Source organism: Numida meleagris, chromosome 10 (genome assembly GCF_002078875.1).
Source record: "Numida meleagris isolate 19003 breed g44 Domestic line chromosome 10, NumMel1.0, whole genome shotgun sequence".
Taxonomy (NCBI): domain Eukaryota; kingdom Metazoa; phylum Chordata; class Aves; order Galliformes; family Numididae; genus Numida; species Numida meleagris.
Window position 1 is genome coordinate 10998733 of NC_034418.1, and position 19118 is coordinate 11017850.

Genomic DNA, 19118 nt, shown 5'->3' on the forward strand with positions numbered 1-19118 from the left:
AAGGACCTATGTAAAAGGAGAGTGGAATGTGGAAATAGATGATACTTTGTACCCTGGGGATGCATGTTTTATTGAGAGAACTCTTCCTAGGAGTATTTGTTAAGATTAGATAGATAGATTGAGGAATGTGACTGGTAACTGTAGGTGGGGTGGATCCAGGTGGGTTGCAAACGAAACCAGTGGAGCCACTGGAATTTTAATGGGTTGTCTTGCCTTTTCTCCTTACTTCTCTTCTGCTGGTGTTGTCACTGTTTATCTTCATGGCAAGTGGAAAAGCAGCAGTTGCAGAGAGAAGGTGTCTTTCTTTTACAAGTCTGTTGTTTAATAGGCATCAGAGCAACAGCCTTTATAAATGGTACAGCTCCGTAATATGCTGGTAGGATGTACGAGGGCACGATTGTTGCATCAGTATCACAGAAAATCATTCTTGTGGTGTGATAAGAGTGGTTTCACGGTGAATACTAGACCCAGCTTATGTTGAAAGTAAGCTTGACCAAGATTATTTTTATCAGGAGATCAGTTAGTGGTGTGCCAAGTGACCATGACTGAGCCGGATCACTGTAAGAGTCAAGTTAATGACTTTGCGTGCCCTTGCTCCTTTGTGCCGGTAGCTTTTGTTCTGTTGAGACCTCTGGCATACTTTTACTGCCTGCAAGAACGCTGTGACATGCTGAATGTATGTAAATACAGAAGGGTGCCTTTTACTGCCTTTCCCTCCCTAATGTAGGAGATAATCAGTGGTGTAACCGGGTGGGTCCTTTCAGCCACTCTGGCTTCTTACAGATTTGAGCAACACCTTTCTGGTAATGGAGTGATAAGAGCTGCTGCTTTGAGTGCAGCATTGCGTATCTCTGCATAGCACTCAGTGTTGGAGATCTTTAGAGAAAAAAGTGCTTAAAAATCCAGCTAGTTAAAAAATAAAATTAGTTTGACCCCTCTGTTTAGGGGGATTATCACACTCTCAACCCAGCACCTCTACAACTTGGAGCAGTGTGACATGATCAGGCTTCGACCTGAAGGGCAAATGGAATACTCCGCAAATGCTTTGGCTTTTTTTTTTGTTTTTTGAGTCTTATCAACAGAGATAAAAGTAAATTGTTATGATCTTACAAGTCTCTTCTTTTGATTACGTTTACCAAAGATCTCTAACAGAAATGAGAACTGGGAGCTTGTGATGCCCATTAAGTGCTGAGACTAACCTTCCTCTTGGGATTAGTTACTTACTTCAATAATGAGTAGTCTGATAGGGCCTTTGCTAGTACAGATGTGTAGGAGTATCTTCATTATTCTGATAGCTGTAGTCTGCGGTTTCATGTACAGAGTGAGAGATTGTAGGCTTCTGATACCATGCTTGCGGGAGATAACTTTGTTAAAGTTAGTAGAGAATTTAAGAATGGAAAATTGTGTGCTTTCTGCCTCATTTTTTCTGCTTATTTTCTTCTTTACAGTACAGACGTATATTCACGCATTATTTGCTTCTTTCTATATTTCATACTTTCCTGTGTTTTGACAGTTATTTTGATACTTTTCCAGCCTCTCCAAGATGGTTATCACACGAATTGCTTTCTGAACTACATTTCCACACTCCTGAATACTTTAGGAAAAAATCACTCCGTATATACAAATTCATGTAGTGCTTTTAAGAAATACATTTGACTTTATAACGAGCATTTCCCATGTGAAAAGTCTCAAACCTTGCTTTTGGAAGTTGTTTGAGACGAAGAAGCTGTTGCTTGAAAGAATTTTATAGTGTTAAGTGTAGTCAGGAGCCTTCCTTTAAACTCAGCATGCTCGCAAACTTTCTAGGAAAACCACTTGTTTTACAAACAATCCCTCATGCTGGAAAATTAGCCCATCAGCTGCTTTTGTCCAGTACAGAACTGTTTACTGCAATAAAATCAGACTTTTCTAAGTCATTATGAATATTGTCTGCTGTCTGTGGTTAGGAGGAAAATAAGAACCTGTATCTAGCAGAGCTGTATATATATGTATACTAGATCTGTCATTTTCTGTTTTTTATATTTTTAGCCATTTGAGGAAAAGAGCTTTGATTTCATCCTAATTAGAGACTTGCCAGCCACTTCTACGTTTTCCTGAGATAAACATGAAAGAAGCTTGGAGAAGGAGAGGTCAGAATAGAACCTTGCTTGGGTGTGTTGGAAAGATGGGCTTGTTGCAGTGAGATGAAAGAACAGTCACTTGTCTGTTGCATGGCACTATCAGTGTTATGTAGAATCTGGGAACCTGTCAGTGGAAATTTCCATTTCCTTTATGCTTCACAACTGAAGGGGAGCCTATTCTGCAAGGAGACGTGTAAGTGGCATAGGGGAATGTAGTGCACACTACAGCAGAGATGTCTGCTGAGCCAATGAGCTGTTGCTTTGAAGTGTTTGTATTCGATGTAGGTTAATAACCAAAATTTTCCTTCATTTTGTGTTTGGCTATTTTTTTAAAATTCATTGTTTGAATCTCATGTTATCTACAAGGAGAGCTTGAGATCTTGCATCCAAATGGTGTGGGTGCTGTGGCCCTCTTGGAAGGCTGCAGTGAAAAATGTAATGGAGGTGTGTCTGCAGTAACATCTTTGTTCTGATGAATTCCTGTCTGTCGAGGGGATCCACAGTAATACTGTTGTACCTGAGATGATACGGGGAGGGAGGGAAATGATGGCGGAGAACTGGGGCTTGACAGTATTTCTTTGGGAGTTCGAATGATGAAATAAATCCAAGTTGTTAGACACATCATTCTATAATCAGCCAGTGGAACAGACTACTTATGTCTTAGTACACAAAAAGTTTTCAGTAGATGTTGGCCATTGTTTTTATTCTTTTTAATATTCACTGTAACTGTGGAAGTACCTTTTAGTCTGTGCAGTTCTGAATATGGAGTTTTTCAGTGTAGAGCAGCCTCAGAAATGAGGCACAGGATGGAGCACAGCACAAACTAATTGCAGTCCTGCTGGGCTTATTAGCTTGGACTGGGTCCCTGGGAAGCACTGCTCTGGCGTCAGGTGTGTGCATCTCTGAGCACACACATTGGTGGTGGTGTCTGTGTGCTGCCTGCCTGCAAATATTTCATCTTTACAGGTTTTTTGTTACTGTTTTCAGTTGCTGGGGAGAGAAAGCCTTGTGGGCAAGTAACTGACAGTGGTAATTGACAGGAACCATGATGTGGTGCCAGGCTGACAAAGGTCCTTGCCAGCCTTGGCTCTGAGGAGTGTAATTACAAAACTGTACTTCAAAGGCCTTCCCAGGACAAACTTGATTATTTTTATTTCCCCTCCTCCCTTTCTTTTTTATTTCCTTTGAAAATATCTTGCTTTTCTTTGGCTTGTTCAGCTATTGAATGAGAAAATCCTCCCCACTTTTACTTTTAGCATTGTCAAAATAATGATGCCTCCTAAGGATGAAAGTGAATAATGACAAATTTAAAAAGATGATCAGAATTTCTTTCCCCCAAGTTTGTTCTTTGGGCAGTTATTGTTTTGCACAGCCTGCTACAAACAGCAGCGTGTTATTACTTAAGTAATATAAACACAAGCTTAGAATACCCCGCAGTATTACCTGGCCTGGTATTTATTGCTAGTGGGGTCTGCTGCACGCTGAGGAAAAGGGCTCCCATCTGTGCACAGGATGGCTTCTCAGAAAACTGCTGGGAAGCAGCGAGGCTTGGTGAGCAGGGAGCTAGGGCACATCTGCACAGCTGGAGCGGCCCTGCACATCTCTGGTGTGTTTCTGGAACTGCTGGGCACGGTTTGTGGGAGGGAGGTGATGTTTGTGTGAGTCGTGAATAGCAGAAGCCGGTGTTATCTAGCTGGGTGAAAGGCTTCCTTACCTGTGTAAGCCTACATAAGAGATGGGGATTAATGCTCATACAGTTAGTTTGGTTCATTCTACCTATACCTTATTTTTGCTTGAGAAACCATCGTTTCAGTTAGTAATTCTGATGGAAAAAAAACGTTCTCACAGTGTGTAATAGTATGATAAGAGAAGAAAATTGTGAGGTTGACTAGGGATGCTTGAATTACAGAATTGACAGGTATATTTGTGAACTTCAGATTGATAGCTTCATATAGGAACAAGGGGGAGAACTTCCTGAACCTTGTGAAATACCGACTGGAGAAAAGTGGATGGCATTGCCACCTCCTGGCAATGTACCAGATTGGAATGCTAGTCAGAAGCTTTTGAAGCTAATGTCCCTTGCAGTGCTCAGGATCTACTGTGAGTTTCCAGGTCTCTTAGCAGACCTCATTCTTGGCCCTCCTTCAGCCTTTCCTTCCTCATTAACTCAGGAACTGTACCTGCTCAGCCCCTTCAACCTAAAGACTAAAGGATACTGTCTAATTACCTATCTGGATAGAGATGCCCACTTCACAGCAGAATAAGCAGAAGAAAACCTCACCCTACTTCAATATGAATGCTGTCTTGGCAGAAACGTGTCTACATCCATAAGTTAAGGTGCCTACTCTGCCCTGTGCTCCTTCTGAGCAGGACACATAGGTGATGAAGGCAGTATGTGTCCTTGGATGCTCTCCTTTTGATTAATACCTCTATTAGGTCTGCTGGTGACTGAACAGAATGACTTGCGAATAATAGCAAACGGTCAGAGGTCTGTCTTTCATTTTAAATCATTTTGCAAAGGAGGAATGGAACGGCAGCTGTCTAGAGTGGATTTGGTTCAGCTCATAGATTTTATTCTCAGTCATGGATGGCAGCTTTGCGCAGTGTTTTATGGCACAGCATACTGTCTCATGAGGTTGCTGTAATTTCAGCAGAAATTCTTTTATCTGTGTGATGTGGTTTTTACTTTGTCTATAAATATAATAGTAAGAACTTTAGCTATATCATGGCCAGATTTGAAAGGGCTCATCTTTTTTCAATTAGCTTATTCTTTTTATTGTCAAGATTATTCATTTTCTCGTATGTGGAGAAAAGCTACATTACTTTAGGGAGCGTCCTCTGCTTCTTGAATTTCTGCTGTAGTTCATTCTCTTTTGTTTCTGCTCTGACTTCTTCCAAAACCATCGTAGATTGTTTTCTTGTCTAAGTAGTATGTACCAAATTTGGGATTAGAAGTCTCTGCTGATGCATACATTTGTGATTGTACTATTACGTACCTGTATGACAGTGTTACTGATGTCGTTGCTCCTGAAGCTCCAAATAATCTGACTTGTGGACATGAAAGGTTGTGTTGGTTTTAGCTTTTTAGGAGATGAACCAATTAATTATTAATTCCATCAAAGAGTTTTGACCTAAACACTGAAGACGAAAAAGTAGAAATGAATGTATCAGAACCATAAGATGGAATGAAGTCTTTAGATTTGAACTGTAGATCCTTTGTAAACACAAATCTGAGCGTGGTACTGTGGGAATACAAAATGTGTCTGGAAAAAAAATTAAAATCTTAGATTGTAAGAATTAAGAAGGAGCGCAAGTTTGGCTGCTTGTTCCGATGTTAGCTACCTTACAGATAAAAGTAAATTTGAATATGTCTTTGTTCTTAACTGTTCATCTGCTGGTTTTGTTTCCGTGTTAGCTTTGGTGTGGTTTTCCATGCTCAAATTTCTGAACAGCTAGTGTTTTGTGATTGCCCGAACTCTGGCGTCTTCGTGCACGCAGCTCAATCTTTTTTGGATTCAGTGCAGCTTAGGTTCTTTGATTTGTACTGTGAGAAATTTTATCCTCCTTTCAAATAGCTTCTGTGGCTCTTTTCTTTACCGTGTCCAATTTTCAACATAATTTTAAAAATGTGGATGCCAGAACAGAATGCAGCGTTCCGATGTCCCTTACAAGGGTAATATAACCACCTCGCACCTATTGTATCCATATGTCCAATGGAATGTTGGAGTGCTTTTTCATCTTCTTTTTTGGTCATGGCATTGTGTGTCGAGATGCTTACCTACTGGAATTCTGAAGTTTTCAGTTACTTCTCCCAGGATCTTGTGTCCGTTCTGTAGGTCGTGCCTGTTGGTTATAAAGAACTCCCTTAATTCAAGGGCATCAAGGGCAATGATGATTGGTGTGGATGCCCTTTCCTCAGTATTTGTTTTCAGCATCCTTGGTGGCATAGCTGTTTTCTCTGGAGACTTGATGGAAATGTTTAATGCTATTGTTAGCCATATATTGAGAAAAGATTTGCCCAGGTGAGAAAACAGAAGCTCTTTTTGGAGAATTCAGAAGTGCAGGTGGATTTGATAACCTCAAAGTTGGCGAGGGGAGTACTTGGAGAAATTGTGAAATGTAATTTCTTTGCTAATATTTCTATTTCTTAAATTTTATTTTCTGCTAGACAAGAAATTGTATCATTAAAACTGCAGTAACTATGAAGTAAAATGCCAATTTTTTTTGTGTGTGTACAGGATTGTATGCATCTCGCTGAGCCTGAACAGAGATATAAAGTATCTGTCTCTAGTTGCACACTAGCAGGTGGAAAAATGGTAATTGTTTCTTAGGGACTCACAACTTCCTTGTGTTTCCTTCCTGCTAAGACAGCCTCACTGAGCTTGTGAAATCTGAATACGTGGTTAGAAATAGTGACGAGCTGTGGAAGTTTCTCAGAAAGGCCAGGTCCTCCTTTTAGATGAGGATCAGTCCACAGCGATAACTTGCACAGTTTATCCTCAGGTATCCTTAATGTTGAGAACCAGCTGTCACTGAGTCACTGCCCTCAGATGGATCATTTGCCCTGCAAACAGCACAGCACCAGAGTTTCTCTGTTTTCACAATTAATTACTAAAACATTCTCAAATGATGGCTACAGGAACAGATGTTGGGAGTTTTAACCACTTTTTTCTTCAGTGTACATAGAAGGTTTTTTTTAGGGTGGCTGGATGACAGTGGTCTGTCCAAAGCCTTTGTGTTACATAGCCAGAAAACCTAGTTATAGGGTAAGGATTATATTTATCTTCAGTTTTCTAAGCATAACTCCTTACAGTACTTTAAGATGTGCTTTTGAAAATGAAATACAAATTCTCTAGTAAATGGAGCAGAAATGGGAAGTGAGCTGGTTTACTTCTAAGAGTCATGTAGAGTAAGTTTGTCTTTCAGTTTTAACTAAAGAATAGGAATGAGTTTGGTGTTGGTTTTTTTTTTTTTTTTAAATGTTGGGGTTGGCATGTTTAGTCTTTTAGATTTTTCTTTTTCTATGTGTCCCTGTAAGCTGTACAGCAAATTTGAATACAGGTTTTCTTTCCATCCCTTTGAGCTGTGACAGTGTTCACCTCTCACTGATTTCAGGTTCCTTCAGGATATTTCTGTTGAGCTGCCATTCTCTGCTTCCTGCACAGACCTACCTGAGCCCTGACTTCCTTCATTCTTTCAGTTATCATGGTAGTCTGTTATTTCCTATGGCTGTGTAGTGTACAAAAAATAGTGGCATGTACATAAGTGTAAAATATTTAAAAAAAATTGCAAAAAATGTGCAGAATAACATACTAAACAGCTATTCCCTAACAAACCTAGCACTTTTTCTTCTTATTACCTTAAAGTCTGTGCTCCTAATTTGTCTTGTGTCTATGCAATGATATTTGTGCTAATAGCTTGCCATTCAGAATTTACTTATGTCCAGTGATATGTTAATGACCTCTGATTTTTGTAAGGCCTAATTATCGGAACTCCAAGTGACATGTATAGCATATGAATATCTGAACTGCATGCTACTTAGCATTTCTTGGTGCTCAAAACAAAGCGAGAATTTTCTCTGAACCTTGGTGCTCTGGGATGTTGCTGTGCACGTGTTTTAGAGTGTCTACTTGAAACATCAATCCTATGTGATAGATATGCATAAACCTGTGTGTTCGTGCAATGCAGGCAGCTGTTCTTCTTCGAAGGACCGCAGGATGTGTGCTAGTGTACAGATAAGGCCTCAAAGAACTTGCAGTAAAACTCATGAGTGTTATGTGGGCAGTGCATGGAGAGTTATAATGTGAAAGAGAACAGGGGGTTCCAGGAGTGTTAATGCTGGAGATTCAAATTACTCCAGTGTCAGCTGAGATGGAACAGCTTTACCCATTGCTTATACTGACAGTCGATCCTTAATAATCCCAGCAGACATTGAGATAAAACATCCAGAATTTACACTGGAGCTTTATTTATACTTAGTATGTGAATAGAATTCAAATAGTAATGTGCACACATACTATGTTTCCTGTGTAATAATCTGTCATCTTTTTCATGTGATAAACTGCATAGGAAGTGGGAAAGTACTACTGTAACTTTTGTTCTTACCTTTTCCTGTTTCATCAGTTCTAATAGAAACAAGTAGACTGTTATTGTTTAATAATCTGAAGGATTGCTATTACTGTTATTATTATTATTTTTTAGGATCTGGTCAACACTGGACTCAGCACTTTCTTCTTCTTCATTGCCTCTGTAGTACTTGCTGCTTTAAACCATAAAACTGGAGCAGAAATTGCTGCTGTGGTAAGAATTTGAATTTCTTTTTATGTGCTGCTAAAGTGACTATTAAAACCAAGAATAATCTTTTAGTTGTGTTCTTGGGATACTTCTGTTACCTTTGTCATCCCAGTTTGCTCCTAATTTTAGAGTTAGCTGTGCACTAATTTTCGTTTTAAAGATATTGATTTCATTTGAATTTTGTCTTAAGTCTTGAGGCATGACCAAACAGGAAAACAGCTTGCTGAGAATGCTTTGCCGGTTTTTGCTAGTATTGCTTCTTTCTCTATACCTAGCTCAGGTATATATACAACTGCATATTGTGCATTTACAGAAAAGATATAGTAAAAAATTCTTGTCAAATTAGAGCTTCTTATCCATAATCTTCCTGAATTCTTCTTGCTCACAACAGATCGATTTTTGTGGCGGGAGTATAGTGATACTTTAAGATTTTAAAATCTAGAACAATGAAGTCAAGCAAATTAACTTTGTCCTTGAGCTGGCAAGCTTGTTTTTTCAAACTTAGATGTTGAAAATGACACAAATTCTGCAGAAACACCTAGGCCTGCAAATCAACTCCTTCTCTAGGCTGGTAGTCTAGACTGGCCATCTCTTCCCTTGTCGTTTGTTCACTGTCATATGCATCCTGAGGAATGAATGAACTGTTTGGATGAAGAGCTATATTCTTCTTACAAGAGGTTCTTCCAGTGAAGTTGCGTTGCATTGCAAGATCTAATTGTTGTGTTTGTAGAGAGAGAACTTAGTTTTCTTGGGTCTTAGTAGCTTTCACAAATTCTCTAGTTCATTGAAGAAGAACATCCGTTTTACAGGCTGTGATAATCAGTGCGAGTAAAGCAGAAAACTAAACTTCTCAGGAATTTGTTGTGAAACTACTATTCTTGTTTTCAAAAATTGTCTTTCTACTTCTTGTAGATATTTGGTTTCTTGGCAATGGCAGTGTATGCTGTGAACACATATTTAGCTATTAAAAAGTGGCGAATGAACAGCAGGCAACAAAACAGTCGGCAGACCAGTGATTACATACGTGCTCGGACAGAATCCAGAGAAGTAGATCATCGCCCTGAGATTCAGCGTCTGGATGCATGAAAGCAACATCTAGATGGGACTGCAAAGGGAAAAGAGAAGTGCTGAACTTATGGAATAAAGTGTTTTTTCTTTATTTAAGGAAGAAAAGGAAGATCAGATGGTGGCAAAGAATGCCCAGCCTTGCATATGTGCAGAGGAGCATTGAATCAGAAGCTGTTGTCATGAAAGCAGTAGATGTTGGCCGTTGGAAAGCAAGATCCTTTTACAACAGCCACATATATATACATATATTGTATATATTATGTATAATATATTATATATATGTTCCGAAGTATGTTAATGTTTTGGATTAACTGCACAGAACTTCCCTTTTCTAAGAGCAAGCTCTGAATATACACGTTCTGCCACTGTTTCTTCATCTGTCATAAACACTAAGACCAGCGCTATCTTGTTTGTTTAATATAAGAAAGAAATCTACCAGAAGCAAAGTTAAGACACGTGAAAAGGAAGTGAGGGGCAAACAGCAATAACTTTAGCCATGCATCGTGTCCAGCAGTGCTCTATCTCCTTCTTTGTGCAGCCTTGGCAGTGCAATTCAATTCTCACCTGCAAGATCTCACGCTGTTTCATTGTTGGTTCATTCACCTAGCTGCCACATGAAATTCTTTTCTGTCTTCTGGTTGTTGATTTAATGTTGAGGCAATTATTGTTTGGATTACTCAGAAATCGTCACATGCAGTTCGTGCCTGACCTTGCTTGTATCAGAACTTGTGCAAGATTAGTATGTTTTATTGAATGGTCACCATAACGCTTCCAGTGCAAGTATGTGAACTTTCTGCTGATGTTGGATACATGCTGTTTTTCATTCCGAAATGGTGGAGGGTGGAGGAAGCTTGGGAGGCAGGGCAGAGAAAGAGGAGGCTGAAGGGCATAGTACTAAAGGAGAGAGGATTAATTGTCATCTGGTAAACCTACGTTCCGGTCATGCCTTTTTTCTTTTCTTCTTTTAAGGTTCAGCCTTTCTGAGAAGCCTAGGGTAAGCAGTAATTAGCAAAAATTTATGATATAAAGTGTTTCTAAGATTGCAATACTATGATTCATTTAAGACACTTCTTGTTTAGAGAGTTACTTGTTTCTTCTAAAATTAAACTGTTGGTGGTGGGTAAAACTTGTTTTTTTGAATTGGATATGTCTACAAAGAGTTCTTCTAATATTTTTGTTTAGGAGTGGTTTTACCTAATTGAAGTTTCCTTATTTTAATTGTACTTGCAGTGAAGATAAAGGTTTTTAATCAAAACTTGAATTCTGCAGTAGTCAGTTAAGTATCTCAGTACTTCTTTTATGATTGGTGTTTTTATCTGCGTAGTCCATTATTTGACACCAGCCTTGAACGCTTTTTGTATTACCCTTGTTTAGCTGTACTCCTAAGTGATTTAGCGCAGTTAATTTCAGAACAAAAGGCAATACACTGCAGACAGGTGACTTTTAAATACATAAAGCTGTTATGCCAAACAGAAAGTCAGTACAAGTGCCTGGGCTTCTGTAATACTGGAGGCAACAGAGAGTGTTCCAGATTTGAACCTTACATTGCAATTCTTGGATCAGGCAATGGAATCACACTGACATGTGGAAAACTGGTAACAATACCAATGTCTTTTCATTTTTCACAAGTTTTATGTCTATGGTGCATTTCACCTTAAAATTAAGAGTTATTAATGAGGTTAAAGAAAGCTTGCCTTTCTAAACTAGTAATGGTTTTCCAGTTACTGTGTTAAGATTTTATTGTATTTTGTTGAAAGTTAGCACCGAAGGTAACATCAGTTTAAAAAAAGATCTGACCATAGAAGCTAACCTCCGTTGTTGGGTGTAGAGCATCGACATTTTGTGAAGGTGGTGTCTCACCAGGATTAATGGGTGTTTCATGAAACATAAATGACAGTTCCATGTTCAGTGTGGGATGAAATAAGTTTCTTGAAGTCAGTATAGTTGCTTTAGCCCTTCTGTTTTTCAGCACTCCACTTGAAAGTAGCACAGACATACCTAGACTGGAGTTGTAAACAGACATTAAAGCAGTTTGCATAAACATTATTAAAAAAAAAAATTAAAAAGCCTTACTAAAATGTAGAATCTTGTTCTGCAGAAGATGGATACTTCTGTAGTGGTACCTGCATCTGAAGTCAAGAAACACAAGTTAGGTGTTAGGGAAGAAGTTAAATGTTAGGGTAAGCATAGGCTTTTCAGTATGAGTATATTCTGATGCTGGTTAATGAAAGGACTGCAATGGTGCATATGAAAGAGAATGTCCTATTCCTCTTCTGTCGTCCCTGTGGTGATTCTGGTCCTCTAATTTCTCAGAGGTATGTATGGGAGGTTTCATGTATCTGCAAGTTTATGTATCTGGTATCTTTCAAATCCGTACACCTTTCCTTACCTGGACAAAGGATAACTTCACAGGGCCTTTTCTGGAGTGAGATCACGAAAAGCTTATTATCTTTAGCTGGAATGACAAATGCTTACTTAGTATGAATGATAGTTGTACTTCTAATATTGTATAGTACTTCATCTTATAGTATAGTATACCTGTATGACTTTGAGTGCTTTTACATGTTAAATAAGTTTTCCTGAGTTGAGAACAATATTTATTACTTACAGCACTCACGACTTGAGCTTAGCACAGCTTTCAGGGTAGAATTCAAAGAGAATATGATTTTAAAAAAAATTTTAAAAAGAACTACTATCTGATACACTTTGTAAACGGGAAGACAAATGTAAATTTGTAATTTCCTTATTTTGGGGACCAAAGATGATTTTAGTATTGTACAGTATATACTTTCTTAAAATCTAAGTTAAGCATTTATTACTCTACAGAGACATTATTTGCTATTTGGATTATGGAAAAGGGAAATAAAGCAGGGGGGTTGAAACATGATGATCTTTGAGGTCCTTTTCAACCCAGGCCATTCTATGATGATTCTATGAATAAAGTAGTTATGAGACAACTAAAATTGAAACATTGAGTTCATTTGACATAAGCATTCTTAATTCCACCCCCTCTACAATTTCATGTGGTGTATTGAAGAAGTTGTAATCTTTCATTAAGATTGTTATCAAAACTGCAGCCATTATAAGAGGAGAATTTAAAAAAAAAAAAAAAGGAAATCTCTTATGGAAGAAAATGAGTCGGAAAAGTTTTTTGATTTGGTTTTTTTTTTTATAATTCGCTTAGAAAAGTGGCACTAATTTACTTCTTCCAGCCAGCTAGTCTTGCTTGAAATTGCTGAGCATCTAGGGATAATTTTCTTTAGTTTCAAGTGTACTGTTTAGCTCTACAAAGGGATCCAAAAACCACTGTAAACAAAACTAAATGAAAGCTAAACAGATGAATCTTGTGGGAGTAGGATGCTTGAAATGGTAATGACATTCTGATTAATCCTCTTAAGTCATAACTGAGCCCTCAGATTTGCTATCACCGTGTATTTCTGCGTGTAGAAATGAGGGCAAATGTTGCATGCTATGCACAGGCACTCACTTAATATGAAATGATTGGAGCAACGGCGTAATTGTTGTGTGGTGTTGTAAGAAAAGGTATTTTGCTGTTAATACTATGTTCAGTTTGGGCAGCCTAAGTTCAGGTTTCTCATACATTCACATGATGATATGCACACTGCCTACTGTAGAAGTAGGCTTCTTAAATGATAATTAAGAATGATTTGGCAGCTTAATTGATTCTTAGTAAAGCTGATTCCTTCTTACTCTCTTCTTGCTCCTTTCATATTGTAAATTCACGCCTCATCTATCTTGTTTTATATCTAGATTTGTTAACCATTCTGCCTTGATATGCATAGTGACTGCTTCAGTCTGAGGAAGATAAGAATAGCGTGTCCCATGGCCTTCTGCTTAAGTACGGTACTCTTCCCATCTGTGATAGCTTGTGATGTTTGGGGGCGGATCTGCTGGGGGATTTTTATTTTTATTTTTTTTCCCCTGTGCCCTTGGAAGCCATCTGGCATAATGCTGCTCATGTTTCTTCCTAAGTTTCCTATAAGGAGCCACATGCTCAGAGGTTATTGGAGTCATCTACCATCTACCTCTGCCTTTTCTGAGACAAGGTGCTGACCCTTGAGATTTGATGCCTATAGCTCAGTCTGTACTGTCCATCCTTGGCTTTGTATTCACAAGTGTGGCATCAGCAATGAGCTGTGCCTTGGAAACAACTCATCATCTTCTGTTATGTTTCTTAGGTGTGAATTTAAATAAAATCAGTAACATGGGTGTTTCTTTATAGGCTTTATCATGTGTTTCACTGTGCATCTCATGATATTATCTACATTGTTTTAATGTATTTGTTTATATTTCATTGTTGAGTCTAGAAAGAAGAGGGGAAAATTGAGGAAAAAATCCAAGTTGTTAATTATATATATTTTTTGCCCCCGTGAATTACATTGTGCCATATGATGATTGCCCCTTCTTAGTGCAACAGACTTGCTGTTTCTTATAGTGCTGTGAGCCGCAGCAGGAGAATTGATCTGCTATAAGCTGCGGGTGGGCTGTTAATAATTGAGTTAACCTTTAGTTTTCCATAAACTTCTAGGACCCTAAACAAATTTGACATTTGTCATCTTTGTGCTATTTTGGGAACATGCAGGTACAGCAAATGCTTATTTAATATATGGCTTTATTAATGCAACCTTTTTTTCCCCTCCTCTTCTTCAGTCTTTGTTCTAAATCTGCTATTTTCTTGTCCTGTGATGTATCTGTAAGCATTCCTACTTGTGTGGGTTCTTTTTTTTTTTTTTTTTTTGAGGATGGGGGAATGGTTTTAGGGCATAATTTCACAAAACCTCCCCATCTTAGTAGCAATTCAAATAGTGTAGAAAATAATGTGCTCTCTCCTACTCAGATGAGGTACTGAACAGTTTTGTACGTGAAGATTACGTGAAGATCAGTACAGTCTTATGCTGAAAGCTCTGGAGCCAAACGTCCTGAGTTAGGATAGATGAAAAATAAGGCACAGCTGTGAATTTAAGATGTAGCAAAGGATGGGAAGAAGAGAGAAAACCAAATTTGATGTTCAGTAACCTGGTGCTCTGAAAATGATGTGTGAGCGTGAACAATCCCCTGCTGTAGAAGGAAAGATACCTTCCTCACATCTTAGTGGAGATGGAGACATTTTGACTTGATTTAAAAAAAAAAAAAAAAAAAAGAAGAAAAAAAAAAGTAGGCTTAGAAGTGTTCTTTTCCTAATTCCAGGCCATGCTGGCCATACAATATGGTAGGAGGGATTTGACACCGACATTGTTAATGGTGTGCCTTAAAACCTAAGATATGTTGGCAAATCAGTGTGATTATCAAATAACTTTTACTCAGCTGAAGTGCAGCAGTTGGTTCAGTGTGGCCTGCAGGACATAGGAGCTTACATCAGGAGGGCTGTATGTACCTGGAGGAAAGGATTCTTCCAGGCTGGGATTTCTGCCTAGAAATTCTGAGATGAGTAAAGCTGTTGTGTAGCATTCCTGAACCTGGGACTTTGATTTTTTTGTTTATAGGCTAAAATATCATGGATTGTTTGGAGGGCCTTTTAGCCAACAAAGATCAAAAAGAATGTACAGATATAGATATTGCCATTAAGATTAAAATACATGAAAGTAATCATTTTCTATGAAATTGAAGTGGGTACAAAGCTCAGCAGAATGTTCTGCTTTTTGCCTTTAACACTTTTTGGGAAAAAAAAAATTCTACCTTTATTTTAACAGAAGGAATTGATTAAAAATGAATTTGTACAAATATTCAGGAAATCTCTGAATTTTTCCTGATGTTTTCCCTTTTAGCCACTTAAATCAATGTTTGATAGAGCCAGAGGAGTACTGCCCAGCTTGAGAAGGTTCCTTTGTTGTTTTGATCTTATTTTTGCATTGTCTTTTTAAAATCTGTCTATAATTTAACCATTTGTATTTTATAAATAATCTTTCTTAAAAAAAAAAAATCTGCTTACACTGTGATTTATAGAAGCCTTTAATTTAGTGTATACAACACAATCTAATTTTCCTTTGGGATATTCAGCTTTAAAATTGTTCTTATATATGCCCAGAAATAAAAGCTGTCTATTTATCATGAAAATGTGATTAGCTGAAGTAACCTATCCGGAGTCTCAGTACAGCTCTTTCAAAAATGTGCTGGATGGATGACTTAGTGAAATTGCCTTTTAATCACTATGGGTTAATAAATATTTTTTTATAACTAGCCACAGATATTCCTTTTTAAATTATGCTTAGCAAACAGAAAATATTTAATTTTATATACAATATACATAGTTACCTTGATTGACATATTTATAACAGAGCTTTGAGTTTACTATGAAGGTTTTATCTGTATACTGTGGTCTTCATAGGTAGAAGTTATAAAAAGCCAGTTAGCGGATATGGAAACTATCTTCATAAATTCAGAATGAGGACATCAGAGCATTTCAAAAAGCAATAGCCAGATCTTACTAACAGAGTATCTGTTTTTTTCTTGTTTTTTTTCTGGGGCTGGTCCCTGCAGCTATTTTAGTAACATCTGGATATGAGTAACAGAATGAAATATGACTGTCTGCCTCTTCTAACTGTCAAGGACTATTGTCTAGAATATGGGAAACTTCAGGGTATTGTGTTTGTTTTGCTTTGGACAAATGTCTCAATAGACATATTTAGTTAAAACCTTCATGTATTTGAAAGAAAATACCTTCTATTAGCTAGGCTGATTTATCACTTTTGGTAACCTTTTAATCCCAAAGGATTACAATCAAAGTACTGTTAGCAATGTTACATTTACCCAGATGTCTACAGGTTAAAGCAGTTCTGGCTAGCACCCTTTTATTACAACAATTGCTACCTTCATTTTCTACTGTTTGTACTTTAATCTCAAATGTTTACCAGTTTCTACTTGTTGGATTATTGCAGAGGGAGAGTGTATCTTAGCACTACAGTTCATGCAGCTTTAACTCATGTCACAGTTCTAGAGTAAGAAGATGTTTCGACTTAAATATTGTGGCCAATTAATTGCATTTTAAATGATTTCTGTACTTAAGATATAACAGTTATGACATAACAAATGACTTAGCTAATCGTGTTATCTGTCTAGACTTCTCTTCTGTGTTAGTGTCATTTTGAAACTATTTGTATATGTTGAAGTTTGTAAGGGTTCAGGAACCCACACTAAAATAGTAAACTATGTATTTATTTCTCAGTCTTCAATTTATTTGCTCAATTATGATTTGGAAGTTGACACTTTGTATGTTTTTTCACAGAATTGTAAACAAATTCTGAAAAACTGCTTCACCTAGGGTGCCTTCCATGTGTGGTATAACACCTGTCATTCACAGCAATTGAGATGTAAATTTATTAAACCAGTAAACACTATTTTTGTAATGTGAGTCACTGTTATATCTCTGGCTTTGTTGTGCTTTGTTTCTGCTGAAGCAGTTCTGTTGCGACTAGTCACTGTCTTTCCTCTGTGTGCTGCATGGCAAATTTCATCTCATGGTGAATCAGAAGATTGTCTCATTTTTGTCCTGCTCTGCCTTCAACTGCTACCTGAAAGATGAAGTTGAAGCACACTGCTGAAGTGAAGTAGAAGGTATTTCAACTCTGTTTCCTTGACATGTGTATAAAGAAGTGCTCGTTGTGGGATCTCTGTATCCTTGGTGCTAATTTGGGCTCCTGTAGAGAAACACAGTAGATGCAGTCTAAATGTTCCTAACAGTAGCTACATGTATGCTTAATGGTGTCTGAGGAAGGAACATCTGGGCCTGGCTGTAAGACTTGTCCCTTGGGGATATAGTTCCTATACTGACTGATTTATAATTGTGAACAGCTCAGTATCAGTCAAAGGTAGTGGGTTAGAGTTCCATCTTTGGGCTGAGCAAACAGGGTGCAGTTTTCCTTCTAACTTATGAGTACACTTCTGCTATGTAATACCCTTGGTGTTTTGCTTTTGAAGTACAAAAAAATTATAAGATATTGCCAAGGAAAATCTCCAAGTGTTCTGTGCATGCTGCTGCAAGTGCAGAACCTGGCTCTGTTGTCCTTACTCAGGCAAAATTCCCCATTGACTTAGGGGACTGCAGGATCAGGGATCCATTTATCACCAAAAACACGTTCTGATTCAAGGATTTGAAGAATCTCATGAGCTAGCAAATGTTTGTATAGAGCCCATCTACAGCCTTGAAGCAATTTCACATTATTTTGGTAAGTATTTTTGGTGTTTTGAATTAGATTGCACACAGGCCAGCTGATAAAATCAGTGCTCTCTGTAGAAGTACCAGCTGGCTGTGAGCACTGTCTTGTCAGTATCAACAGCAGTAGCTTACATGTGTAAGCATAGCATCTTCCAGCTCTGTTTGTGAATATCACGCTGTTAACGCTTGAACAATTTCAAAGGCAACTGTACAAGAAAACACAACCCCTAGCTTGTTTTTTTACACCGATAATGGTTTTTCAATATGTTGTGCACTTGTTTTCTGTTGGTTTTAAGCTAAACAAAAACACAAGTTGAAGAATCGTCTTGGAATGCAGCAGTCCTTCTTTCAAAAATCCATACCATTCTAGCATAATTTAAATGGTGTATTTATCAGTTTATCAGTCATTTTACTTTTCCAGTCTTTTGTATATGGGCACATTACCTTTTGTAAATTTTTAATTTAGATGTCTTTGTCTTTTTCCTTCTGATATTTGAAGATTTGAGCTCTGTGGATTTTCATGGTACTCTTCTGGTTATGTCTTCGTAGCGTTAAAAGTCTGTATTTTTGTATGTAGGGAAAATTGTAGTTTTCTAACACTTACTTCGATCAATATAGTATGAAATCATTTGTGAAGGACTTCTGTTTAATAAATGGACGTATTAAAGTACTAAAACATTGTCTTCATCTGTAAAGGCAGAATATAAACTCAGTGTTACGGTTGATTAGTTGATTATCCAGCAAGTGCAGTTGCTAAATGCATTTCCTATGCAAGACAATATCATAGAGTTTAAAAAAACCAGCTGAACAAAAGACCTCTGCCTGAGGGTTCTGTGACTCCTCTGGAGGTTTGTGTGGTACACTGGAACAACAAAACACCATATTTGGGGTTTGCAGCACCGTGTTCTGGACTGAGAAGGGATCTGAGGACTGAAATGCGCAGTGAGTGAATAGTGCTCTACCATCTCCTGCGCTGAAGGTTGTGTGTCTTACCTCGATGCAATCTGTATTTTGGATATTCAGATGGCTTTGGTGTACAGGTGGCTGAGTGAGTGTTGTGGGAATGTGGATTGCGTGCATGAAAGTCTGCACAGGGGGATAACAAGTGTGGGGGGGTGTGTGACATTAGTTGGGGTGTGGTCAGTGAGCTTCTGTGGAAGGATTCACTATAGAGGGACATGCACTTGCACTTCTCCAAGACACTGGTTCATTTTTCCTGCGTGGAGTGGTCAGCAGCGAAAGGTTTTAACAAGTTGCGGAGTTGCATCTGTTGGACTCACTTAGAGATCAGACCTTAATGTAATTGGTGCTATTCAAGAAAGCAAACAGTTAGTGCTGGATGTAATGGCATGTTGCTGCTGGCATGGTGTTCCCTGGTCAAGAGAAGCTTTGTTTATTCTGCCTATCTTTTAAACACTGAAGGCTGACTTCATTTTCCTGGGAAGGCTATAATTGATTTCTGA

At 38.0% G+C, this 19118-nt stretch overlaps 1 protein-coding gene across 1 annotated transcript in view; it reads left to right on the forward strand.

The window, feature by feature from the left end:
- CMTM4 (CKLF like MARVEL transmembrane domain containing 4) overlaps nt 1–18331 on the forward strand; it is a 36005-nt gene extending 17674 nt beyond the window's left edge. The window contains exons 3-4 of the mRNA XM_021408367.1: nt 8322–8420; nt 9327–18331. Coding sequence (XP_021264042.1) covers nt 8322–8420; nt 9327–9500 — 273 coding nt within the window. The 3' untranslated portion in view covers nt 9501–18331. The remainder of the gene's footprint in view (nt 1–8321; nt 8421–9326) is intronic.